The sequence below is a fragment of the Euleptes europaea genome, chromosome 19 (assembly GCF_029931775.1).
Source record: "Euleptes europaea isolate rEulEur1 chromosome 19, rEulEur1.hap1, whole genome shotgun sequence".
Lineage (NCBI taxonomy): Eukaryota > Metazoa > Chordata > Lepidosauria > Squamata > Sphaerodactylidae > Euleptes > Euleptes europaea.
In genome coordinates, this window is record NC_079330.1 from 32,927,920 (window position 1) to 32,955,269 (window position 27,350).

Genomic DNA, 27,350 nt, shown 5'->3' on the forward strand with positions numbered 1-27,350 from the left:
ATTGAATTTCTCATCTGTTGATATTTATACAGAGGTGTCTGTTTTTTTCCACCACCTGGAGGTTGGCAACCATAAAGACAGGTCTGCTTTTAGTTGGGATGACTCAATGCCATCTCCATGTTCAGAGGCCCTGTTGAACAGCAGTTGCTCACAAGTAACACAGGTAAAGGACAAGATTCCTCTTGCCTTCCTTGAGGGATCCTAAAAGGCACCTATTTGGCCACTGTGGAAAATAGGGTGCTTTCTGGGCACACATGAAATCATGAAGCTGAATCAGACCATCGGTCCATCAAAGTCAGCATTGTCTACAAAGACCGGCAGTAGCTGTCCAGGGTCTCAGGCAGAGAAAGTTCTTCACATCACCTACCACCTGGTCCTTTTAACTGGAGATGCCGGGGACTGAACGTGGGACCTTAAGCAGATGCTCTGCCACTGAGCGGGGGGGGGGGGGGAGACTGTAGAGCAGTAGCAGAGCATGCAGAATGTCCCGCTTCAGCCCTGGGTTTTTCCAGTTAGGGTTTGCCAGGCAAGAGACATTCAGAAGAGGTTTGCCAATTGCCTGCTTCTGCACAGCTATCCTGGACCTGAAGAAGAGAAAGATGTACTTCTCTTTTCTGGGATCTTTTCAGTAAAGTCATTATTCGTTTGAATATGTGATAGAACCTGTGAAAGTTTTGTCTTTTACTTTACATAATCCCCAGGCAGAGTTAAACAGCGAAATTTAGTTTAGTGACTTTGGTTACTGAATCTGTAAGGATCAGTGGCCCTGTGGAGAAATAAACTCAGTTCCTCACAGAACTGTTAAACAAAACTCAGATTTACTTGCTTTCATATGGTTAAGTTGAACTAACACAAAACATAGTTAGATTCTTACTGGATGGCCCAAACTAGACAGATCTCATTAGATCTCAGAAGTTAAGGAGGATCGGCCCCAGTTAGTGCTCAGATGGGAGACCACCAAGGAAGTCCAGGGTTGCTATGCAGAGGCAGGCAATGGCAAATCACCTCTGAGTGTCTCTTGCCTTGAACCCCACCCCTGAGGGGTCACCATAAGTCAGCTGAGACTTGACAGCACTTTACACACACAGAGAAAAACCAGCCCTGACCAGGGTAGCCCAGTCTTATCAGATCTTGGAAGCTAAGCAGATTCAGCCCTGGTTAGTACTTGGATGGGAGACCACCAAGGAAATCCAGGGTCGCTACGCAGAGGCAGGCAATGGGCAACCACCCCTGAACGCCTCTTGCCTTGAAAGCCCCACAAGGGGTTGCCATAAGTCAGCTGAGACTTGATGGCCCTTCCCACCACCACCACCTCTTCTGCTTCTGACCAGCTAAAAAAATGCTTTACAACAGAGTGCCTCACATGTGTAGCTCCTACTCCATGCCAGTTACAAGTGCTTAACATTCTCAATAACAACCCTGCAAAGCATGTCGGTATTATTCTCCCTCTTTTTGCAGATGGGCAGGCTGGTGTGGGGGAGGTGTAGAGGCATCTGGTGGATTCACAGCAATAGCAAGATGGTTTCCACCCAGGAGTACCTGGGTCATAGCTTATCCTCCCTTAATACCTACTAGAGCTCTCTGAAGGGCCATTTCCCTCCACATGAGCTCTCTGGGAAGATCTGGCCCTGGGAAACTGGTGCTGCCAAGGCCAAAAGCACAAAGAGCAGGGCCTTTTCACCAGTGGCCCCTCTCCAGATGGGCTCCCTGGTGACTTGCAGAAGGTTTCTAAAGATTTTTCTCTTCAAGAGGACCTTCAAGGGGTCATCCCCGGCTTTAGGATAGATGTCACTGTCGCTGTTTAATGCTGTGGCTGTGGAGTTTCTTTATTTTCTGTGTTTGTGAACCATCTCAAGGTCCTCTTCAGCCACAGGCTACAATAGAAATTATTTTATTATATTTCCCCCACATACACACTTCCCTCCCATTTTATTCTCACAACAATCCTGTGAGGTAGATTTAATTAAAGCACAGAGCCTGGTCTATGGCCACTTAGTGAGGCTGAGGAGATTTGAACCCAGACCTTCCCAGCCTCCTATCCATTTCACTACTCCAGCTCTCAGTTCAGTATGCATTAATGAATACCCCCTCCCATAACAACTCCAAAGACAAATAACTATAGGGGAGACTGGCTAGTGTGGGTTACTGGCTAGTGTGTTGGACTTAACAGTTCAACCCTAGGCATGCCTACTTGGAAGTAAGTCCCACTATGTTCCCTGGGACTTACTCCCCGGTGCTGGAATTGTGAGAGTGTTGCACTAGGACCAGTGAGCTCTGGATTCAAATCCTTATTCTGTCATAAAACTCAATGGACACCCTTGAGCAAGGCACAAGGTTGTTGTAAGGATAAAATAGAGGAGAGGGGAACCATGTTTGCTGCTCTGTGCTCCTGAGGGGAGGAAGAGTGGGACAAAATATGATTGCAAGTAAAGGGGCATAGGATCGCAGCCTTGGACTAGAGAGAGCTTTGGTCCCAATCCCTATGTGGCCTTTGCACTGGCTGACTTTGGGCATCCCTTCTTCCAGGTTCCCTCCAGAGACACAATATAACAATAAATGCCCCAGGCTCCTTGGCCAAGGGCTGGATTAAAAATGTGATTTTAAAAATATTTGCAAAACACAATGATAACGAGATAGATCATGATGGGTAGCCATGTTAGTCTGTCACTAGCAGTAGAAAAGAGCAGGAGTCCAGTGGTTTTACACCCAGTTACAGAAAGCAACATCCCTCTCCTTTTATCCTAGCTGTATCTGAAGAAGTGAGTTGTGGCTCACGAAAGCTCATACCCTGCCAGAAATTTTGTTAGTCTTTAAGGTGCTACTGGACTCCTACTCTTATCTACTGACAATGATAAGGAGTTGTCCTTTACAAAAGAAATTCCAGCTGGGGTGGAGATTTTTTTTAAAAAACCCAGATTGGATGGAGGATGTGTTTGAAAGAAAGTTCACTGGCATAGCTGGTCCTACAATAAGATTTGTGAAGGAAGAATTGGAAGGGGAAATCCTTGGAGATTTTTTAAATGCATGGAAATCACTCCTCAGTGAAAGGGTTCCGTTTTTAAGTGCCCCTAGAACTGTTGCTAACTATTTTTAGAATATTTTAAATCCAAATATTTTTCTCCCTGGACCCAAATGATTTCCAGCATCCCCTTATCAACAGTAGTTTGTTTAGCCAGACTGGCTTTTAGCAGAATTTTGGATTTCCAAACCACCACCCCCACTTCCAATTGGCTACTTTGGAAACTCAGATAAACAAATGGGGCTCTTTTTATTGGCTCTCAATGATAAAAGGAGAGGCATGTTGCTTCCTATAACTGGGTGTAAAACTTGCTGGGTATGAAGACACCCCCAAAAATACCCTCTAGATTGGGAAATGGGGATTATAAGGGGCTAAAAATAAAAAGCAAAAGATATCTCTAAATTCCTACTGCAAGGAAACGGGAAATTTATAGTGAGATTAGATCTTTAGTTTGAGGCAGTGGGATGGAGAATATCTTGACAGTGAGTGGTGATGGTGGAACAATGTTTTTTAGGGATTGCAGCCTCCAGGTAGGGCCTGGGGATCCCTCGAGTTACAGCTCATCTCCAGACTACAGAGATCAGCTCCCCTGGAGAAAATGGCTACTTTGGAGGGTGGACTTTATGGCATTTTACCCCACCGAGGTCCCTCCTGTGCTCGCCAGGCTCCACCCCCAAATCTCCAGGAGTTTTCCAGCCCAGAACCATCTGTCTGTCTGTCCATCCGTCTATCTATTTATCTAGTTCTGTCTTTAGGTTTCTGACTGGTTCTACAACCCATTGTATTATTTATTGACTGCCCCATCCATGGATTCTATTGACTCCCTCTGCAAAATCCACCTTGAGTCCAAATTAGAAAGGCCAACTGTTAATGCCATAAATAAATAAATAAATAAATAAATAAATAAACAAAGAAGAGTTGGTTTTTATATGCCAACTTTCTCTACCACTTAAGGAAATATCAACCGGTTTATAATCACCTTCCCTTCCCCATAACAGACATGTGAGGTAGGTGGGGCCGAGAGAGCTCTAAGAGAGCTGTGACTAGCCTAAGGTCACCCAGCAAGCTTAATGTGGAATAGTAGGGAAACCAACCACGTTCAGCAGATTAGTCTCCAAACCACCCCTCTTAACCACTACACACTTCTATTCTATATGAAAAGAGAAAGAATATACACACCCCAATATGTTTTTGTCACTCCCCTCTTACCCCATAGGAAGCGTATCCAAACTCTGTCTGTATGTCTCAGGCGAAATGGGCAGGTGGGAACAGCCCCTTGACGTACAAGCTCCTGGGCATAAGTCACAAACACCAGCTCTGGGGTTTTCCTTGTGCTACAAGGGGGTAAACCGGGTCGGAATCCCGTCAGCTTCGGCTGCAGTGAGCCAGGATCACGCTGGATCGGTCCCGGAACCCACCCTATGTCGAGGTCTCCGCAGCACAATACCAAATCACGTTTACTCCTCAGTAAGGGCCACTGTCTTCAATGCGGTCTGCTCCTTCGGAAGTGTGTGTAGAGGACAGAGTTTAAATCGGGCATCCTCCCCAGGCTGACTTGAGAGTCTCATTGCAAACGAATGAGATTTGCTTCCAAGTAGACCCGCAAGGACCGTGGATTCCCCTGTCAGACTTAACTGAGTTGTGGATCCGGCATTCTCGCTCCCCAAGGCGTCAATCTGACGTTCACACCCATAGTCGGGAGTAAGGACCATAAATTCAAGTGGCCATTTATGCCCGGGAGGTTTTGCCTTGGATTTGCCGCTCTCTAGATGCACATTTTCCCATCCGAATTCTCAAAAATAAGCCCCCATGCAGAGTTTTGAGAATTCGGATGGGGAAAAGGTGCATCCAGAAAATGGCAAATACAACGCAAAACCTCCAGTGCATAGGGTTTGCTTCGGAGTAAAACGCCCATAGGTTCAGGCTGCCTGTCTTAATTGAGTTCATCCGAATCTGGGTGCTTTCGGCAGAGGAGTACAGAGGACCCCCCCCCCAGGAGAAAAAAATTTAAATCGTGCAACGTAAAAAAAAATGGTACCCCTCACATTCGAATTCCCCCTTCCCCTCCAAAAATACAGTCTAGGAGAAATTTTAAACAGTTTTTTTTTAATGCTTTTATTTTATTTTTCTTTGCTGCCTTCGACGGGTCTCTGGACATATACACCCTATACATTTTCCCATAATAACGATGGTACAGTCTATGTAGTAATAGTCACAATCCATTAAATTTCATGTAACCCCCCCCCCAAAGGTTGGGGGGTTCCATCTAAAATTCCAACCTCAGAGAGAGTGGAAGGCTAATAAACCTTGGTAGCTCAATGGAACCTCCATGTGCACAGATAGTGTATCTCTGCACATCAGCTGTTGGGGTTTGAAGCAAACCGCAGAGGAGATCCGCAGCTGTTCGGGAGCGTTTATGGTCCTCCAGGCAGCCTCCTATGGAAACAGGGTGTTAGCCTGGGGGGGGGGGCGACAGCATGGCGGCTCGGGCGAGGCAATTCCTATGCTCTCATTAACCATAATAATCAGGAATGGAGCGTGCATCTCTAGAGGCAGTCTACCTCTGAATACCAGGTGCTGGGGGACAAGTAAAGGAATCCCCTTCATGTTCCGCTGGAGAAATCTTGGAGGAGGGGATTGCCCCTGGTCCAATCTGGCAGGGCTCTTCTGATGTTTTCCAAGGTTCTGTGCAGATGCTGATGCCCCCGACCCTAATCTGGACTGGGATGGGTTCAAGGGGGGGGGGGGGAATCCAGCAGCAGCCAGCCATAGAAGGCAGGGGGCTGATGGCTCGATGAAAAGCTGGTGATGCGCCAGGATTGGGGAGGGAGGCGATTTTAGCGGGGGGGGGTGTCTCTCCGTTAATACCCTCCTTCTCTTGATCTGCCACTGTGGGATTCTCTATTCAAAGCGGGCCCCTGGTATTTGAAGGAGTGTGGGAAGGAGCATCGTTAAATTGTGGAAGTGAGAGAAGGAGCGTGGTGAATTTGTGGAACTCCCTGCCCCAGGATGTGGTGATGCCTGCCAACTTGGAAGGCTTTAGGAGGGGAGTGGACATGTGCATGGAAGAGAGGGCTATCCATGGCTACTAGTCAAAATGGCTACTAGTCATGATGCAGGCCCATTCTCTCCAGGTTCAGAGGAGCATGCCTATTATCTCAGGTGCTGTGGAACACAGGCAGCATGGTGCTGCTGTTGTCTTGTTTGGGGGCTTCCTGGAGGCACCTGGTTGGCCACTGCGTGAACAGACTGCTGGACTTGATGGGCCTGGGTCTGATCCAGCAGGGCTTTTCTTATGTGCGGTTATAGGGAGCCTAGGGCCCCTAGCCCCCCTCGCCCACGCCCCTCTTAGTCGTAGTTCTTACAAGGATACAGGGTGCATGATTGAGACAGGATTTCCTTCCAAGTAAACCGGTGATTCCCACTGGATAGCCCGATATACTCCTGAGTCGATGCACCTGAGGCTGTGGGGGGTGGGGAGATGAACCTGCGATGCGAATAGTAAAGCACTCTGTATATGTTCATACATATATGTTGCATACAGAACCGGCGTCTACAGTTTCTCCGAGACATGCCACATTTTCGCGGCTCGGATGCCAATTCTTGGTTTTATGGGGGGGTGGATCCCACCAGCTTTCTTGCTCCGCCTTGCAAAATTCTCCTCCTTCTGTTGTCAGGGCAGATCCCAGGATCGCCAGCACAGAAGATTCTGTGATGCGCCCCCCCTTCTTAAACCATCCCCCCAAAAAAGGTTGGGTCCAACTCTGTGTCTCTTTAGAGGCCAAAGAATATTTAGATGTAGGCAGTTCAGTTTCGTGGTGCTTTCGGTGGAAGGAAGGAAGAAATAATTTCTGGCTGGTGAAATCATTTCTGGCTGCCTGCGAGAACAGAGGGAATCCATCGCGCAGTCGGGGTTTAGACCAGATTACTAGCAGAAGAGACGATACAGTATTATTAGCATTCGTATATATGTGGGAGGGTATTAGCAGCATTATATATACATCACGCCTATGTAGACAGTCTGAGAGAGAACGATTCGCTGGATCGTGGCCCCAAAGTCCCCCCCCCCCCAATTGCTTTTCAGGGGCAGAGTACCATTCTAAAGCGGTGGTCCTAGATTCGCATAATCGGGAATAAGAGTCATTGAAATAAATAGAATTTACTCGCTAGTAAACCTGTATGACATGTGGGATCCATCTCCCCTTCCCAGGAACCAGATTTCAAAGACGCTGACATCATATATGGATCGGGCCCATCATGTATTTAAAAAGCATGATTTCAGAGGAAGGACGTAGTAAGAGTTTCAGGCTTCGGTTCTCCGCGTGCTAACTTGGAAGTCCCTTGAGCTCCCTGGGGCTTTCTTCAGAGTAAGGTCGCCCAAAAGGATGGGCTGTAGAAAGTTCGTATGAGCAGGGCTTAAATATGCGCAATTGGCCCTGCCTTGCTGTGTACCTGCCTACAATATCTTAAACAGACGTGGAAATTTGGTTTCGAGTTTCTTTCTTGCAAACGACTGGCCCCTGCAACCGCGCTGAGCCCCCGGTCTCCAGGGTTAATTCGATTTCCTTTCCTCGGATCTTAAAAACAGCCCCAATCCAGTCTCCGCAAGTCTGTGGGTGGCTGAGGCCATCGATGCCGGGGAGGTTTGGCCTTGGATTTGCCTCTTTCTAGACGCACATTTTCCCCATTTGAATTCTCAAAACTCTGCGTGGGGGTTTATTTTTGAGTTTTGAGAACTCGGATGGGGGAAATGTGCCTCTACAGAGCAGCAAATCCAAGTCATAAAAGTGTCTAATCCGGCATAAAAAAAACCTCCCGGGCATAAAAGTGTCTAATCCGGCACAAGCAACTCCGCGTGCTGCGATGGAGTTTCCCAGGCTCGGTAGTTGGATGCAGGAGCCAGTTTCGTTGGGATGCGGGGAACCGAAGCTCTGGGCCCTGGCCTGGGAGTAAACCCGTTGAGCCGACGGCTGGCTTCTCGTGTTTGACAATCCGAGTGGATGCGGGAGAGAGTGGGAGACTCGAAGGATCGTGGGCGCTTCTAATATGAACGAGTCTTGCATGATTATGGGTCTAGGTGAGCAAAAAGGGTGGGTGGAAGAGTTCCCTGCCCCGAGGAAGATCGTTGAACCTGGTTCGACCTCCTCCTTCCTTTGCGCCTGTTGCGGCTTAAGGAAGAGCGGGTCGGCCTGGGCTCGGAGGAGGCGATTCTTAACCACGTCGTGGTGCCCTGCCTGCGATTCCGACGTGCCCGGTTGACCCCAAACGCTTGCTTTGAAGCTCGAAAGAAGGTGGGATCGCGCGTGCCTACCGGCCTGCTTGCTCTCGCGGGAGAATCCGCTTTGTAGATCCGTGTTTGTGTAGAGAAGCATCGCGCCTACATCCCATTCAATATGTTGGAACGGCCACACGTTTCCTTTACAATTGTTTTTTTAATCCGTTTTAATACTTGGTATTGTGTGTGGTTTGTGTGGCTTGCTACAAGTTGTGGTGCGAGGAAGGTTTGGAGTCCCCCAAGGAATCCCCCCCCCCCAAGAAAGGCACCCTCTCTGGGATGGTTTTTCTGAATGCCGCCCAGTTGAGGTATGAATTGGACACCCCGCGCGGAAGACAGATTGAGGGGGGGGGCTTTTTCTAAGGAAAGAAATACGGGGCGGGGGTGCCATGAACAGCGGGGGGGGGGGGCGGAAGACATCTGCCCGCTCCGCGCCAGGCTGCGGGAAAAACGCGGTAAATATCGAAATGAAATCCTGTCCTTCAAAAGGAAGGCGTAGAAGAATCCGTAACGGGTGGGGTAGGGTCGGATGCTGGAGATTTTCCGGACTCCGAGCTGTGTCTAAGGAAGACTGGGCAGGGATCCAGCCAGAGACAGCAATTTACTTGGGAGTAAATTTACTCGGGCTGCTTTCCAGATGCACAAGATGCTATCAAAGGGAGAGTGACTTCGATGGGACTTGCTCCCAAGGAAGCGTGCAGAGGATTTGCTTAGCGTGCTCTGGATTGGGAAATTCAATGGCAGTCAGCGTGGCTTACTTCTGAGTAAACGTGACTCGGATAGGTCTGGTAATCTTTCCCAAGGGATTGTGAGAAGGGTTTATCTGAGGCCGAATCGTGCCCACATTCGCTAGTCCTGAAGTTCTGCTTGGCTTGGGGGGGGGGGGGCTTCGATGCAGGGCCCAGCACAACCTACCGACCGCGCCCCCACCCCCAAAAATCGGGATTTGCTTTCAAGAAAGAGAATCTCTCCCGCCGGTCCGGTGCGGGTAGGCGAATACCACCAGATCGGGTGAATCTCACTGAACAGACCTGAGTAGGATTCCGAGTAGATCTGTTTGGGATCTCTTTCGATAGCAAATCCCCAGCTGGAAGAAAGAGGGGCGCCGAATCCTCTGCCTGGCTGGTCAATGGTGGGTCCCGATCCGCCTTGAGTCCCAAAGAGATCGGCGGGCTATAAATGAAATCAATAAATGGTGCTCAGGCGCCTTCTGGCCTGAGGCGCGTGTTTCAGAGCAGCGGCTGCGAAGAGGTTCGGGGGCTCACGGCCGACTGCCCGCATTTAAACTCTGCAGGATCCTAAGCGTCGTGGGTGCGGGATCTCTCGTTGGGGAGGAGGGAAGCGGACCGAACCTCGTGTGCTTGGAAGGAGATGTGTGTAGGCTTTGAACTTAACTTCTTCAAGGCTTAACTTCTTCAAGGATCTCAGCCAACGGCTGGCTTGCTTGCTAGCATTCTGAAGCCAGAGGTCATGTGGAAACGGTGCAACCTGGGTTACTTAATTCACTCGTACCCCTGAAAGCGTTTTTCAAGCACCCCTCGTGCAAAACACGCAGGCCGAACACTGTCTTTCGGTAACAGGTTTCCGACGTGACAAAAGCCAGTGGTTCTGCGTCCTTGCCCGGTTTCGGGATGGCGTGGCGGTCAGACGTGTTGTTCGGTCTAACTTACGCGTGGATTGTCTTCCGCGCCGCTTTGATTCCCACGACGTTTCTCGACCCGTTGAACTTTCCCGGCGCAACAGAAAGCGAGGAGGCATTTGTACTGCCGATGAGGATTATGGCTCTTGATTTTCGGGCAATCCGAGTTCTGTGGGGTGAACGACTTAATTGCAACAGATGCCTTCCGGGGCTGGAGCCCCCTTGGTCGGATGCCGTCCGGAACACAAGCGGGAAAGCTCCGCCTTTGGTAACTGGGATGTGGAGGCGAATTAGACCGGGAAGTCGCGTGTCTCGTTGTGCGTGTGAGACTGGACATTCGCTTGCTCTGGGGATTTCACCAGGACAATGTGAAGATGTGGGTCGGGCGTGCTGACTGCAGCCCATGCAGACACAATTGGTGGGGGGTCGTAACTGTCTCCCCCCACCCCCCACCATGAGGCAGGAGGGGGCGTTCTCCCCAGAGCCCTGAGTTTGACCCACACCCTCCCCTTCTCTTTCTGTTCAGGGTCAGATTACTCGTGAGGAGTCGCACCACCCCCAGCGTCGGAGGCCGTTTGGCCTTTAAACCGAGCTGAACGCGGTGAGCCTTCTTTGGCACCGACCCTGGAGTCAACCGCGGGGCTTTGACCTGACTCGCAGTTCCTTTCCAAAAAGGAAAAGAAAGGTCTCCCTACGAGAAGGCCCGCCCGCAGGGACGCCGAGGCCCCGATCCTGGACACACTGCACTCGACAGGCCCGGGAGCGCTGCGGCGAGGCTGCCTTTCTGCGGGGCCCCTCGGAGCTCCCGGGGAGGTGGCCTTGGACGGGGCTGACTCCCCGGGAAGCGAGCCGGGGATCGCGGCCCCCGGGGTGAGCCGGGCAGTTCAGTGGGCAAAGGCGACAGTTTTGAGGCAGTTGAGCCGGTGCTTTTCAGGAAGGCGCGCCGGGCGAAGCGCTGTGGCGGGGCTTGTTGGGCCAACACGCCCGGGAGGTTTTGCCAGGGGCTGGCCGCTCTCTAGATGCGCATTTCCCCCCACCTGGAGTCTCCAAACTCTGCAGGGGGGCTGATGGTTGAGAGTATTTCTTTCTGTCTGTCTGTATTCGCCGACAGACTCGAGTCGATTTCGGGTGAAACTGGGCGCAAACGCACGGGCGCTTGAGCCTCCTTTCTTCCCTGTTCCAGCCAGGATCCAGCCAGGATCGAACGCTCGAACGTTCTTCGAACGTTCGAAGAACGTTCGTGCGTTCGATCCTGGCTGGAACGTTCGAAGGACGTCCGTGCGTTCGATCCTGGCTGGATCCTGGCTGGAACAGGGAAGAAAGGAGGCTCCAGCGACTGTGCGTTTGCGCCCAAGGAACCGCTTTGGCTTGCAGGCGCGCCGGGGCCGGGGAGCTCGGGTCCGTTTCGCCTCTCCAAAGAGCTCCGCGCTCCGGCTCCGTCCTGCGGTCCTTCTAGTTTGATTTTCGTATTTATAACCCGCCCTCCCCAGCAAGCCAGCTCAGGGCGGGTCAAATCCGTTTAAAATCCAATAATCGCACAGTTACAAAGCACTACTACGAATCATAAAACCAACATTAAAAATGTCATAACTGAAAAACCAAAACCACTGATCAGAGATGGCGTCTAAAGAAAAACCCCTTTTGCTGTAAGAGCCTCCTTTTGGAGGGGCAGGGGCAGGGGAGGCCAGCATAGGTGACATCCGCGGCTGCCCCTCAGCTCTTGTAGGCCTGGTGGGAAAGCTTCGTCTTGCAGGCCCTGCGGAACTCTTTCCGGTCCCACCGGGCCCTGTGTCGGCGAGGGCATGCAATCGAGCCCTGGCTAGCGAACTCCGTGAATTTCTTTTCCCCTTTCCTTCCCGTGAGAAAGTCTTCCAGGGAGGAAGGAAGGTGCAATAGCCAGAGGCTCACCCAGAAAGCTCTCGTCCAGGACAGCCGCACACTCTTAGAAGAAGAAGGGTTGGTTTTTATATGCCGACTTTCTCTACCACTTAAGGGAGAATCAAACCGGCTTACAATCTCCTTCCCTCCCCACAGCAGACACCCTGTGAGCTAGGTGGGGCTGAGAGAGCTGTGACTGGCCCAAGGTCACCCGGCTGGCTTCGTGTGTAGGAGCGGGGAATCCAACCCGGTTCTCCAGCTCAGAGTCCACCGCTCCAAACTGTCTTAGGGCCGGGAGGGTCTCAAAGTCCTCCGGGGGCTCCGGCCTGGGCGGCGGGTGGGTTCCGCCTCCCCCCGCCGCCCCCTTTGGGAAGACTCCTTTAGAGGAGGCTGGCGGTTGCGGGCCAGCCTGGGGACCCAAGGGCGCCTCCCTCGGAGTGGAAAGGGGCTGGCGGAGAACCGGGCCGGCCGCCTCGGAGCAGCCTCTGCTCGTGTGCCTGCAGGAGGCACCAGCGCGATCCACTCCCACTTAAGCCGGAGAGTCGCCGGGACTGACATGGAGAGAAGGAGGCCTTTCCGGAGTGGCCCCGAAAGAGCTCATCCTGATGTCCAAGTCTTCCCCCACCAGGGAGGGCAACAGATCCACACCCTGTGTCATTCTTGTGTCGCCATCGGTTCCTTTTCTCCTGCTCCCATTGTCGCTGCCAGCCAGCCATCGGCCCTGGCTTCATGACATCCAGCGCAACGGGCTTGTTTCAGCTGTCATTTCAATGTCGGGGTGCGGGGGATCCTTCCCGGGGATCTTCTCCCCCTGGGAGACAGGCCTCCCGAGGGGATGCGCGTTTACTCGCGAGGAAAGACCCCCCCGGGCAACCTGCGGGCTCGTGCAGAGGGCGGACGTCGCGCCCGGCAGAAGCTGCGGGCCGGACTAAAGCAGCCCTGCCTCGGCAGGCGGCTCCTCCAGTTGAATGCGGCGGAGCTTACTCCTGAGTAGACGGGCTTCAGAGGGAGAAGGGGCAGAGGAGACCCTTCCCGGCGCTTGGGGGTGCCTCGGGCCCTGGTTGTAGACCAGGTGGGGGGGGGAAGAGACGCGCCCCTCCGGCTCCCTGGCCCGGCTTGGCGCGGCGGGACCGGCCTGGGGGTCAGCCAGCGTGCCCGACGGCCCGTGGGCCCCGGGGGTCCGGATGAAGTGGGGCCCCTGCAACGGGAGACGGCCGTTTGCAACGGCCACCACCTTTTCGGAGCTGGACACGAGAATAGACCTTCCAGGGCTGTTGATGCGGCGCGACTCAAGCTTTACCTGCCCCTTTTTCCCACTTATGCATTCTTGGACATTTTTATTTATTTCTTATAACCATGAAATGATCGCCTTCTGTCGTGGGGGGGGGGGGGCTTGGCCTCCTGGCAACCAATATTTTTAGACCCAGTCCGCCACTGTGAATCTAATCGGAGCGGGAGGTGCGTCGATAAATGGGGGGGGGGAGGGGAGAGCGAGCCTGGCAACATTTGTGACCGGAGGAGCTGCGTGGTGGTGGGGTGGGGTGGGGGGCTTGCTTGGATTACTTTCAGGATAGACGCCCCTTCATATCGGGGTGGGCCAGCTGAGTAAGTGGGTGCGCGCGTGTCCATTTGGGGTGGGGGAGTGAAATGAGGCTTCGGTCAGGGAGCCGCCTTGGTCGGCAGCTGGAGCTGGGTTCGAGTCCAGAGGCACCTTAAAGACCACCCAGAGTGGCGGGGCGTGGGTTTCGGAGAGAGTCACCGGCCATTTATGCAGGGTCGATTTTGATTCACGGTCCCAAAGCCAAAAGAGAAATTCCACCCACACACCCCACTCGCCTGCTCCTTCCTTCCTTTCATTAGCAACCGCCCTTTGCATAGCTAAGGCGCGGCTGTGCTTTTGCATGCTTTCCTGAGGGGTTTATTCGAGGCGGGGGCGGATAACCCGATGCAAGGAAAGCATTCTTCTTTCCCTGGGCTGCTCCCGGGCGGGCAAGGGGGTGGGGTACGCAGGGGCGGGTGGGTGGACCCGTGCTTTCCTATGGGGAGATTTCCCTCCGCTGCTTCCCCCAACTAACCACTAACCCCCCCCCACACACACACACACACACTGCTAGTCCCCTGGCCTCTCTTGTCACTCCACTTCCAGCCCCAACGGACTCATCCCTGATCCGGATTTCCCTGCCTCTTAGCCGCCGGGCCCCATTCGGATCGGGTCCAAGACTGGAGAGGGTGTGGGGTTCGGGTTCCCCCCGCGCAGCGGTTTCCTGATCCGAAAGGGCCCGGGAGGCGCTCTGCCCTGTCCCCGGGTGGTCCGGCTCCCAGTCTGGCCTGCCCGCCTGGCGCTTCCTAGGGATGCTGCTGCTCTGGAAGGGGGAGGCGGGTGGGGGGAGGCGGAGAGATGGGGGACGGAGCCTTTGGGGGGTTTAAACTGTCGGGCGTGGGACGAGGCCGCGTATGGGGGGTTAGAATCGTGGGAAAGGCCAAGCGGCACGGGGTTCAGGGTGCGGCCAGCGCCCCCAAATTCCTGCGCAACCGGGAGCGGGAATAATGCGCGTCGTTTCCCCCTTATCAACGACGAAAGTAGGTCGACACCAGTTGAAGCCCGTCTCTGTTCTGTCATTTCCCGCCACATTGGCCTGCTGTCCTGTGCTGGGGGGGGGGCGAGGGGGGCTACCAGGTCTAGCAATACCTCCACCATCACCCCATACCAGGTATCTGTAGAGTCTTTCCGACCCAAACTCCTGAGCTTCGGTTGCAGGCTTTCTAACTTGGCGAGATATTCATGTGGGTCGTGCCATGTATCCCCACACCTGTGAACACATGAAGCGACCTTCTACTGAATCAGACCCTTGGTTCATCAAGTCAGTATTGTCTCCTGAGACCGGCAGCGGCTCTCCAGGGTCTCAGGCAGGGGTCTTTCGCCTCTAGTCCCTTTAACTGGAGATGCTGGGGATTGAACCTGGGAGCTTCTGCATGCCGAGCAGATGCTCTACCACCGTGCCAGGGCCCCTCCCCACGAGTGAATGTGGGCGTTGTGTCGGGGGCATAGGTGCACCTGCTGGTTGTGCGTAGGAAGCTGCAAAACTGTTGAAACTTACGAAGAAAGATCCGGTATTGGCTGTGGTTCCGATGGGAAAGCGCAGGAGCCTGTCGAGGAACAAACTGGGTGGTGTGTGTGTTTTGGGGGGATTCTGCCCTGATCTTGCCCCCAGCATCTTTTGGGGGGCACTTCTTTTAGTCCTTCCCCCTATTCCATACATATACGTTGGTTAGGGTTTGGGGGAGGTGTTTTTATGTTTTTCCCGGCTTCGCCTGGCTTCTCCGAAGGGGCGTGCAGCGGCAGCAGCTCCAGCTCGCCCGTTCTTCGGCTGCAGCCTGTGGCCATTTCTTCTGCCCGGGAGGCCTCTCTGGCCCTGGGGTTGCCACTCCCGAGATGCCCATTGCCCCCGTTTGAATGGTCCGAACTCTGCCCGGGAGCTTCTTTTTGAGGCCTGAGAGTCCGGGTGGGGGAAACGTGCATCTCGAGAGCGGCAACCCCAAGGCCAAACCTCCCGTGCACAGATGACCCATCCATCCATCCATCCATCCATCCATCCATAGACCTTAATTGGCATAAAAATTATTGCAATTGTTACAAAAAGGGATCATAAAACATAAAATCAGTGAAATAAAACAAAGAACAATATAATCAAACATCAGAGCTTGTACGTTTTCGCACTTTCATCACATCCTCTAGAACAGGGGTGGGGAACCTTTTTCCTGCCAAGGGCCATTTGCGCATTTGTAACATCATTCGGGGGCCATACCAGGTGTAGATCTTCCGGTGGGGGGGAGAGGCTAGGGTTGCCAGGTCTCCAGCCACCACCTGGAGGTTGGCAACCCCAGGGCACACCACGCAGAGCAGGCCTGGAGGGTGCCCCCACTCTCCCCCTCCCCGGCGGGAGGGCAGCCGGCGGTGCGCCTGAGCAAAGGAGGCCCCAGGGAGGGCTGCCCTGCGCCGCGCCTCCGCGGCAGGGCCCCAGAGCTCCCAAGGGCCACAAAAAGGTCCTCGGGGGCCGCATAGGGCCCCCGGGCCTGAGGTCCCCCATCCCTGCGCTAGAAAATTGGCCAGCATGGATGACCCCTGTTGCGTGCCAAGCGAGCCTGGCTCCGGATCTGTCCGACGGGGACCTCTGGGTGGCCAGCCGCGAAGCCCTCGGCGCTCTGGGTTTGTCGGAGGCAAAGAGTACAAAGAGATATTGTCGAAGGCTTTCACGGTCAGAGTTCATTGGTTCTTGTAGGTTATCCGGGCTGTGTGACCGTGGTCTTGGCATTTTCTTTCCTGACGTTTCGCCAGCAGCTGTGGCAGGCATCTTCAGAGGAGTAAAACTGAAGGACAGTGCCTCTCAGTGTCAAGGGTGTAGGAAGAGTAATATAGTACAAAGAGAGTTTAATACGGTCCAAGACCAGCATAAAAACATACCAGATATACATACATAACACAACACATATAAAAGTGCATCCGGTGTGAGCCCCTATAACATCTTACAATCTCTCACTCATAAAAGCCGTTAAGCGCTTAATTAAAAATATGACATGTTTGGAATTCGTATAAATAGAAAAGTTGGTCAGAGGCGTTTTCTGCGGGGAGGGGGGGGGCTGCGGCTCGGCCCCCGCCGCCTGGGCCGGGCCGTGGGTCTGACGGGCGGTTGCGTGTGTCTCCCTGTGCTTCCCCCGGCAGGTGTGGTTCCAGAACCGGCGCTCCAAGGAGAGGCGCATGAAGCAGCTGAGCGCGCTGGGCGCCCGCCGCCACGCCTTCTTCCGCAGCCCCCGCCGCATGAGGCCCCTCGTCGACCGCCTGGAGCCCGGCGAGCTCCTCCCCAGCGGGCCCTTCTCCTTCTACGGAGGTGGGTACGGGCAGGGGAGCAAGGGGGCGAGGCCCGCAGCGGCCCCGGAGCGCTCGCGGGCCCGGGGGGGCCCCGCTGGAAAAGGCCGCTCCGCTTAGGAACCCCAACCAGCCGTCCAAGGGCGCGAACGCGCGGCCGCTGGAGCCGTCTTTCTTCCCTATTCCAGCCAGGATCGAACGCACGAACGTTCTTCGAACGTTCGAAGAACGTTCGAAGAACGTTCGTGCGTTCGATCCTGGCTGGAACGTTCGAGCGTTCGATCCTGGCTGGAACGTTCGTGCGTTCGATCCTGGCTGGAACGTTCGTGCGTTCGATCCTGGCTGGAACGTTCGTGCGTTCGATCCTGGCTGGAACGTTCGTGCGTTCGATCCTGGCTGGAACGTTCGTGCGTTCGATCCTGGCTGCCTCCTGGCTGGAACAGGGAAGAAAGGCGGCTCCAGCGGCCGCGCGTTTGCGCCCAAATCAAACGGCCTGTTCCGAAAGGAAACCACACGAAAGGTGCGGGGAGGGGGGGAGAGAAGGGGCCAAAACGCACGGCCGCTTTCTCCCCCTTTACGCCCTGTTTTAGCCAGGACCGAGCGCGCATTAGGCGCAACGCCCGCGTTCGATCCTGGCTGCATCCATGCCGCTTATTCATGGAAGGTTTTGCATTGGATTGGTCACTCTCTAGATGCCCATTTCCCCCCCATCTGGATTCTCGAAACTCTGCCTGGCGGCTTGTTGTTGAGTTTTGAGAATAGGGATGGGGGGAAAGTGCATCGAAAGAGTGGCAAATCCAATGCAAAACCTTCCATGAATAACAGGGTCATGGAAGGTTTTGCATTGGATTTGCCGCTCTTTCGATGCACTTTTTCCCCATCCCTATTCTCAAAACTCAAAAACAAGCCGCCAGGCAGAGTTTCGAGAATTCAGATGGGGGAAATGGGCATCTACAGAGTGACCAATCCAATGCAAAATCTGAAGCGACCGTGCGTTTCCACCAAAGGTTTCTTTTGGCACGCTTCCACTTCACCGACGGTGGGCCCCTCCTTTTTGTGGCCCCTGGTGCATCCGCCCCATTTGCAGCTTTGCTCCGTGGGGTCCATGGGAAACCGGGCAATGGGAGATTTCGGTGGTGCCCCCTCCCCTCCCCTCCCCTCCCCTCGAGGCCCTCGGCACGGGCTGATGCTGCTTCGTGGTTCATCCAGCCCTGCCAAGGGCAGCGCTCCAGCTCAGCCCTGACCCACACCCCGGTCAACTCCGCGGAGACCCGGGCTACTGGCTTCCAGGGAAAGCTGCTGAGGAGTGTTAAGCCAGTGGGAGAATTAAAAGAACTTTTACAACTTAGCGCCCCCCCATCCCAAATTGGTTGCGGGGGGCGGGCTGAGAGTGCGAGCTGCCTGGACTCCCTAGAGCAGGGGTGGGGAGCCTTTTTTCCACCAAGGGCCATTTGGATATTTATAACATCATTTGCGGGCCATACAATATTATCAACTTAAATATTAGCTGACCAATACGTTTCTCCATGGCCCAGGTGGGAAAGGGTTAGCACAGTTTCTTGGGCTGTCCTAGCAGCTCCATAGCTAACAACTCTTCTGCAAGGGGGGGGGGAAGGTTCCTTTTCTTGGCAAAACAAACTCACATCCACCTTGAATAGAGGCTATTCCTGTCCGCGGGAGGGGGCAGATCGCCAGCCTTAGATCCTTCTGAGGTAGAGATCTGCCAGGACCCATGAAGGGCCAGACCAAATGATTTTGCAGGCCTTAAACGGCCCCTGGGCCTGACATTCCCCACCCCTGCCCTAGAGACATAACCTAGAAGCACCTACTCTTTAGTGATCCCCTTGTTTTAGGAGGGGGGTATTCTGAAGTGCACTGCAGTTCCAATTTCAGTGGCTGTGGAATAGCCAGTCTGGAGTAGACCCCCGGACGATCATGTGAGGGGACCAGAGTGCCTCTGAGCATGTACAAAATCCTTTCACCCTGGAATAACCATAGCCAGACGCTAGGTGTCTGAGATTAGAGGCTTCCAGGTCTAAATTCCTCCATGTGGACCTGATTCCTTCCACTGGTTTTCTTAAGAGGGAGTGAATGATAGACACAGGCTGTTACCGCACTAGGTATTCCCAGCGATGTATCAAGAGTTTGGAAATGTTATAAAAAACATCACTTTAAAAGGGTTTTTGGATACCACCGCTAAAAAATGGTTGGGAAACATCTTCACAGCTAAAGGGGCCAAAGTAAGTGCGAACAGAATTTTTTATAACATTTCCAAACTCTTGATACATCGCTGGGAATACCTAGTGCGATAACAGCCACAGTTAAAAGTGGCCATTCGGTTGCTTGTAATTTCTGGGCTGTGGTGCCGTCCTCTCTCTTTGAGGCCTGCCACCTGGCCTCCCCTCCCAGGCAGGGACTCTGTGCAGGTTTATTCAGAGACCCTCCAAGGGGGATGCCCATCAGCAGAGCACCCAGATTGGGGGGGGGGGGGCATGTCTATGCAGTCCATGTGGAATGGCCACAACCTAAGGGGGCTGAAGGCATCATGTGATTTGACTGTAGACATTATTTGCTTTCATTTTATAAGAATTCAACACAGTGCTCAGTGCTTTCCAGCTATTCTGGCGCTTTGCATCAGGATCATAGCCTTTCTTCCTCCATTAAGTGGTGGAGCATCAAAGAAATTAACAAAAAAAATCTTGCAGTTTCCTTCTACCCAACAGGAATTTCTATAAGTCCACTGTGTATTTCAGTGCTTATGGATTGTTAGCCTCAGAAATGTATACATCGAATAGGAACTGTAATTTTTAATTGCAGAAGCTTTTTCCTACTGAACACCTTCCTGAAACAACTGTTTAAAATTAACCCTTGCCCTCTGTAAACACCTGGATTTTTTTAAACAAAAAAATTGTTCCTGTTCTGAAAACAATATCTTGTTTTTTAAACAAAAAAATGTTCCTGTTCTGAAAACAAGATCTTGTTCCTCAAATAGAAACAGTGATGTCACAGAGACATTAGTTAAAATTCTGTGGGTTTTAAAAAATATTTCCTGGGGTGATACACCCACTAGCCCCACCCCAGCTATCTTCAAGTAATTGAAGGGCTGTCATATGGAGGAATTTCCTAACAGTTAGAGCAATTCCTCAGTGGAACAGGCTTCCTTGGGAGGTGTTAAGTTCTCCTTCCCTGGAGGTTTTAAAGCAGAGGCTAGATGGCCATCTGTCAGCAATGATGATTCAATGACCTTAGGCAGTTCATGAGTGGGAGGGCATCTTCTGGGCATGGAGTAGGGGTCACTGGGGGTGTGTGGGGGAGGTAGCTGTGAAATCCCTGCATTGTGCAGGGGGTTGGACTAGATGACCCCGGTGGTCCTTTCCAACTCTATGATTCTATCCCCTTGCTTTGCATTCATTGGCTGGAATGCTGGGAGTCAGAGCAGGTTGGCTTCTAATTTTAATATTAGCTTATGGAATACAATGCCACAAGATGAGAAGGCGGTAATTGGCTTCGATAGCTTAAAAGGAGATTTATACATGGCAATAGATGGAGGGCTTGGTCTTATCTATCAGTGGATATAAACCAGGGCCTCGTAGTTTTGTTGAAGAGTGTCATTGTTTTAATTAGCCTAACCGATTAGAATCGGAATCTGGTTTTGTAGGAATTTTATATTATTGTATATGGTTCTATTGTGTTGTATGTGTTGGTTGCTGTGAGATCCCTGAGCCCAGCCTGGCTGGGGATGAGGGGTGGATATAAATCAAATTAGTAATAAATAGTAATAATAATAAACACAGACTCCAGACTCAGGGGCATCATAGCTTTGAATTCTAGGTGCTGGGGGGAAGGAAACACTTGGGAGGGCGACTACCTTCCCAGAAGCATCTGTCTGGCAATGGTTCTTTAGAAAGGATGGCTTATGTTCATAGTGGACTGACTTATGAACTGAGCCTCCATGTTCAGAGATAATATACCAGTCAATACCAGCTGTTAAGGCAGCAGTGGGGGGGGGGAACTGGGCAAACTCTGTAAGAGATGTTGTTTTCATGCCTTGCATTATACTGAATCAGCCCATCGGTCCATCAAGGTCAGTTTTGTCTACTCAAGCTAGTAGTGGCTCTCCAGGGTCTCAGGCAGAGGTCTTTCACATTACCAACTACCTGGTCCTTTTAAATTGGAGATGCCGGGAGATTGAACCTGGGACCTTCTGCGGGCAAAACAGAGGCTCTTCCACTGAGCCACAGCCCCTCCCCAGCATGCTTTTCCACCTTTCTTGACCAGTGAAAATAATTAGTGAGTATAGGTCAGCTAGATAGGACATTTTGGAGGACTTTCATTCATAGGGTCGCCATGAGTCGGAAGCGACTTGACGGCACTTAACACACGCACATAGGTCGGCAAGTGACAATGAGAGCCAGTGTGGTGTAGGGGTTAGAGTGACAGACTAGGGTCTGGGAGACCCAGGTTCAAATCCCTGCTTTGTCATGGCAGCTCGCTGGGTGATCATGGGCCAATCACACACTCTAAGTCCAACCTACCTCACAGGGTTGTTGTGCAGATAAAACGGAGGAGAGGAGAATGATGTAAGCCACTTAGAATCACCATTGGGGAGAGAAGTGGGGTATAAAATGAAGTAAATAAATGAATGAATTACTTTTTAAAAGCTAAAACTTCAGGAAATAGGTATAGATTATTCTGGCGGTGGGGGGGGGGCTATATCTGGGCCTTTGAGTGAAACTACCACATGTGCAGCTAGGCCTGTTACTTTAGTTCAGTGTTGGGGAATGCTGCACCTGTAGGATATCTGCCCACCAACTGTTGCAGAAAATACAGACCCTTTATTAGGTAACAAAAGATGCTGGTGACTTTTCTTCTTCTTTCATTGCAAATATAAGGATAGAAAAAGACAGAAGGGATCCATTCAAAGGGGGGAGGACTGAAGTGTGGTGAGGAAGGACCATGAATAGATTATTTGCATGCAAAGGTCCCAAGTTGATTTCTTGTCAACTCCGATTAAAGGATGTGTGGTAACGAAGATGGGGAAATACCTCTGTCTGGGGCCATCTCTTCCAAGCCAGAAATACAGACTAGATAGGGCTGACTCAGAGTTAGCAGCTTCATCTGTTCTTACAGATGGCTTTGAAAGAGGGACTAGATGTATTTGTGGAGAGATCTACCATTGTCCAAGATGGCAAAACAGAACCTCCATGCTCCAAGGCAGTGTACCCCTCACTACCAGTTGCTGGGTAACAGTAACAGGGAGAGATTTTAGCTTCTGCACTTTATTTTGTATGCCTTCTGGTGTCATCTGGTTGGCTTTCTATTCAGCATGACATCTGCATCTCTTTTCCAAAGAAAATGTAGATATTTTCTTGCTGAGGGTTAGGAAAAGATAGCAGGAAAGTCTGCAGGTAGGGATATGGGCTGGTATACCAGGCTCTATCTTGGAATTTTCCATTTTAATTGAAAAATTTAAGTCTCTCATCAGTTGGCTTAAAAGAGAGGTAAGGAAATGCAAGCAGTGGGGATTCCATGTAATGGCTTGTAAAGATGGGCTTGATCCCGCCTTCTGATATTAGAGCCAATGTGTGTCAAGGCACTGGGATGATTGACAAGTGCCAGGATGTTTTATAGATTTTAAAAATAATTTTAAATATTTATTTATTTACTTACCTTATATTCCACCATTCTAGCTGAGACTTGATATTTATTTTTTATTTATTAAAAACATTAATTATCCACCTTTCTTCCTTACAGAGCTCTAGGCAGCTTACAACATAGATAAAACACATAAAATAAAATAGATTAAAAACATAAAAACCAAAATTTAAAATCACAACAAGGCGGATTACATTTTTAAAAAATCCCACAGTAATAAAAACAGTATAGCTCATAATCATTAAAATGGATTTACAAAATGAGAGAACCATACAAACATAACAACATAATTCATAGACCCAACAATGCAGTAAAGCAAGACTTAAAAATAGGAGAACTAACAGTGCCATATGGGTGGATTGAAAAATTAGACAGTAGTGCAAAAATAGTGTGATATATACTATAAAAATGCAAAGAAAACTGGCTAAAATTTCTCACAAACGTTAACACTACTGCCCTATTCCCTTTATAAAAACGCACTCCTGAACAATCGCCTGTCTAGGTGTCAGAAGCCTCACTGAACAAGTGAAACTGGGCAGGCCCATGTTTATCTATATCTGGAGTGTTGATATAACCTCTCTCCAGAGTCCTGTTCAACTGCATTATTTAGGGAGGGACGTTTCACAGGGATAAAGAATCGTTCCCAGTTAAGGGTACCAAGAAATCTCCCCCCCCCTCTCTCACACACACACAAACACACTTCTAGATGCACGCTTATGGGTTTATTTTTGTAGTGTGACGCTGTTTGGCATGTAAAAGCCAATTTAGAAAATGTGGAGAGTGCTTTAGAATCATGGTGAGGGTCAGATATTGAGAATGAGGCACATTTTTAACCTCAGGGCAGGGCCAGGTGCTGCCGTGATTCTACAGAAGTGCAGGAAAGCTGTTGTCCGTGTTTATTTACTGTCCTGAATATTTCAACTTAAATTGGGGGAGGGGGAGTTCTAGACCTTATGGTTGGGAGGATGTAGGTGGCCTAGAGAAATCAGAAACCATATAAATCACTGCCCTGACCTGGATGGCCCAGAAAAGCCCAATCTCATAATGTCTCGGAATCTAAGCATGGTTGGACCTGTTCAGTATTTAGATGAGAGACCACCAAAGGACCCCGGGGTTGTTATGCAGAGGAAGACAATGGCAAGCCACCTCTGACCGTCTCTTGCCTTGAAAACCCTACAGAGCCTCCATAAGTCAGCTGTGACTTGATAGAAATTTTCACCATCACCACAGATCTTTCCTGCCCTGCCCTGGATGGCCCAATCTCATCCAATCTCAGAAGCTAAGCAGGGTCAGCCCTGGTTAGTACTTGGATGGAGGCCACCAAGGAAGTCCAGGGCCACTACTCAGAGGCAGGCAATGGCAAATCATCTCTGAACGTCTCTTGCCTTGAAAACCCTATGGGGTCTCCATAAATTCACTGTGACTTGACGGCACTTTCCACCACCAGTAGAAATTGCTGAATAAATTTTCAGAGGGCAGGAAGTTTGTGCTCTGGGTAGCTTTCCTCCATGTCTCAGTGGGTATGTGAAGTGCCATCAAGTCACTTCCAAGTCATGGTGACCCTATGAATCAATGCCATCCAAAACTTCCTATTGTTACCAGCCTTGCTCAGGTCTTGCAAACTGAGGGCTGTGGCTTCCTTTATAGAGTCAATCCATCTCATGTTGGGTTTTCCTCTTTTCCTGCTGCCTTCCACTTTTCCTGGCATTATTGTCTTGTCCACTGAGACTTGTCTTCTCATAATGTGACCAAAGTACGATGGCCTCAGTTTAGTCATTTTAGCTTCTGGGGACAGTCTCAAATAAAGTCAGGAATATATTTATTTATTTATTTATTTATTTATTGGGCCCTGGAGAGGCAGACAGAACACTGGAAAGTCTGCCAAAAATAAATCTCACATCAGCTGGCTTTAGCGGGGTTTAGGCAAGCTAGTTTTGCTCTGTCCCCCCGCCCCATCTACAACATAAAGATAATAGTACAGGTGGTTGTAAGTTCTGCACATTTAGCAAAAATGCTATGCAAGTCTTATTACAACTGGACTTCTGAGTACACTTAATTATTTCCCCACTTTTCTGAAACATGTGGCAATTAAAAACCAAAATGGAGTGCTTTGGTGTGTACTGTACATATAAATAAAATGTGCAAATAAAATAATGGGCTTTGCCCTGAGGCATACAGACTGAAAGACCAAGGCAGACAAGGAAGGGGAATGGCGAGGAATGGTGGAGGAGGGAGAGGGGAGTGTGTTGCTGAATTGGCTAAAAGGCATTCACACCCCTTTCTGTCTGGCACATCTTAATGCCACTCTTTCTCCAAGTAGGTTAGGGCAGCATAGACGGTTCTCCCTCCTCACTTTTATCTTCACAGCAACCTTGTGAGGTAGGCTAGGGAGAGAGAGACTGGCTCAAAGTCACCCAGCAAGCTTCATTGCAGAGTGGAGGAATTTGAACTCTGAGTCTCTCAGATCCTCGTCAGTCACCAACTCAGCACATGGACTTAGTTGCTTTATGTGTACCATGGACTAATTCAGCTATGATGTTGTAGTACATTTACAGTATTATCACTATTTTCCTATAGGATTGTTTAGAATTTCTTACTGTTTAGTACTATCTTTTTGAGTCTTGATACAGTTATATAATGCAACACCAATTTAGTCTTTACTAGTCCTTATTGTTCATTTGGTCATTGTTGCTGTTGATTTCTGTAACCTCCAAGTACTAGGTGAAGATCTCCTGCTATTACAACTGGATTTGTTTCCCCACTCCTATGCATGAAGCCAGATGGGTGACCTTGGTCTAGTCACAGCTCTTAGAGCTCTCTCAGCCCCACCTACCTCACAGGGTGTCTGTTGTGGGGAGAAGAAGGGAAAGTGATTGGAAGCCAGTTTGATATTTCCTTAAGTGGTAGAGAAAGTCGGCATATAAAAAACAACTCTCCTTCTCCTCCTCCTCCTCCTCCTCCTCCTCCCCTCCCCCACAGAAACAAACTGGGAGCCAATGTAGATTGGCCAAGACAGCAGTATAGTGTAGTGGTTAAAGTGTTGGACTAGGATCTGGGAGTCCCACGTTTGACTCCCTACTCTGACATGGAAGCTGGTTGGGTGACCTTGGGCCAGTCACACTCTCTATGGTGTGAATGGCCTTCCCTGGGCTACTAGGCCCTCCATCAGGGCAGGCAGCAGCTCTGTGTCCCTGCTCCAGCTGAGAATCTCACTCCCCAAGAGACTTTTGTTTCTTTTGTATTGGGCATCATTGGTAGGAGATTGTTAAGCTAGTTTGGGATCCAATTTTGGGCTGAAAAACAGTCCAGCGATCAATTCCCTGGGCCGCAGCTAGTCGGAGCACAATTCTTTCTAGCAAGGAGGGTGAAATTGAGCTCGCAGGTGCTCTAAAACCCGTGCTTAAGATTAAGAGACTGCCAGGATTGGTTTGTTTAGCGCACTCGTACTTCACTTGTACAGAGCTCAAGGCAACATCAGTGGGGTTCCCCTGGCATTTCTCGCTTACATGCACTGGTCAACCCAGACCTACTTAGCTTTTGCAAAATTGCTGTTCACCCGCCAGATCTGTCTGGGGATCCAATCCCTGGGGATGAATGGTACCTTTGTAAGACAAATGTATAAAAATCTGCATGTCTGTAACTCATAAATGAATGGATGCCACTAACTGCTAATGGATCTCTCCAGAGACTTCAGGATAAGATTTGGGCACCCATCCACAACTTTGGAATACCTCAAGGTTTCAAATTAGATGACTAATAGCATAATCCTAGAAATGCTTTTCTGGGAGTAAGCCCCACTAAATAGACTTGAGTAGGATTCTGAGTAGACCTGTGTACCATGGCTCCCTAAAAGATGGGCAATACCATTTCTGAAATATCTCCTGAGTTTTTAAAAGATTCCAGCAAGTAGAAAGCTAGCACAGCAGGGCACAGGCTTGGTTGGAATGAGGCAACGTTTCTACTTGCAGGGAGAAGGGACTACTAGAAATGGCACACACACACACCCATCTATGGTCCAAAGTGATACCACCCTGTCACCTCCTGACACATGACTGAGGTTATGCAGAATAAGGTGATAGTTTCAGAAGGTAGAAATCTAGGACACCACTTTAGGTTGCAGGTGGGTTTTTTTTTTTAAATAAAGTTCATATTAGAAAAAAAAAAACAATGCCTGGGAGACATCTATACCAAAGTTGACCTCCACCAAACCCTGAAGTGCTAGTTTACTACATGAAAGGAATTGGGCTCTTTATGTTTTAATATTTGGAGCATTATTTTAAAGATCTTTCCCAATCTGCAGTCTGAAGTGGTATGATCAAGAATCCCTGGTCTATAGGGTTGCCAACCTCCAGGTATTAGCTGGAGATCTCCTGCTATTACAACTGATTTCCAGCTGATAGAGATCAGTTCACCTGGAGAAAATGGCCGCTTTGGCAATTGGACTCTATGGAATTGAAGTCCCTCCCCTCACCAAACCCTGCCCTCCTCAAGCTCCCCCCCAAAACCTCCCACTGGTGGCAAAAAGGGACCTGGCAACCCTACTGGTCTACCATCATTATGTATAATGGGTCTAAGAGATCCTCTCTTAGAGAGGTGGTTGAGCATGAGAATTGAGAGAAGGGGGATGTGAAGGGTTAAATAGGGTTGCCAATCTCCAGGTGATGGCTGGAGATCTCCTGGGATTACAACTGATCTCCAGGCAACAGAGATCAGTTTCCCTGGGAAAATGGCTGCTTTAGAAGCTGGACTATGGCATTATATACCACTGAAGTCCCTCCCCTCCCCAAACCCCACCCTTCCTAGACTCCATACCCCAAATCTCCAGGAATTTCCCAACCCAGAGCTGGCAACCCTAGCCTTAAATATCATAGGAAGGACAGAGGGGGGGAGGGGAGGGATGTGGAGCAAACAAGGACTGGAAGATGTAGGAAATCCGATAAACTGTATTGATCTTGTGGCCTAGGATTGGTTGACATTAATTGCTTGTTTCGTAATGGAAAGACGGCCCGATGAGCTACTG

The 27,350-nt window shown here is 50.6% G+C and overlaps 1 protein-coding gene across 1 annotated transcript in view; it reads left to right on the top strand.

Moving 5' to 3' along the window:
* Positions 1-27,350, top strand: part of LHX1 (LIM homeobox 1) — a 68,023-nt gene that overhangs the window by 33,624 nt on the left and 7,049 nt on the right. The window contains exon 4 of the mRNA XM_056865185.1: positions 16,532-16,697. Within this exon, the coding sequence (XP_056721163.1) occupies positions 16,532-16,697 (166 nt within the window). The remainder of the gene's footprint in view (positions 1-16,531; positions 16,698-27,350) is intronic.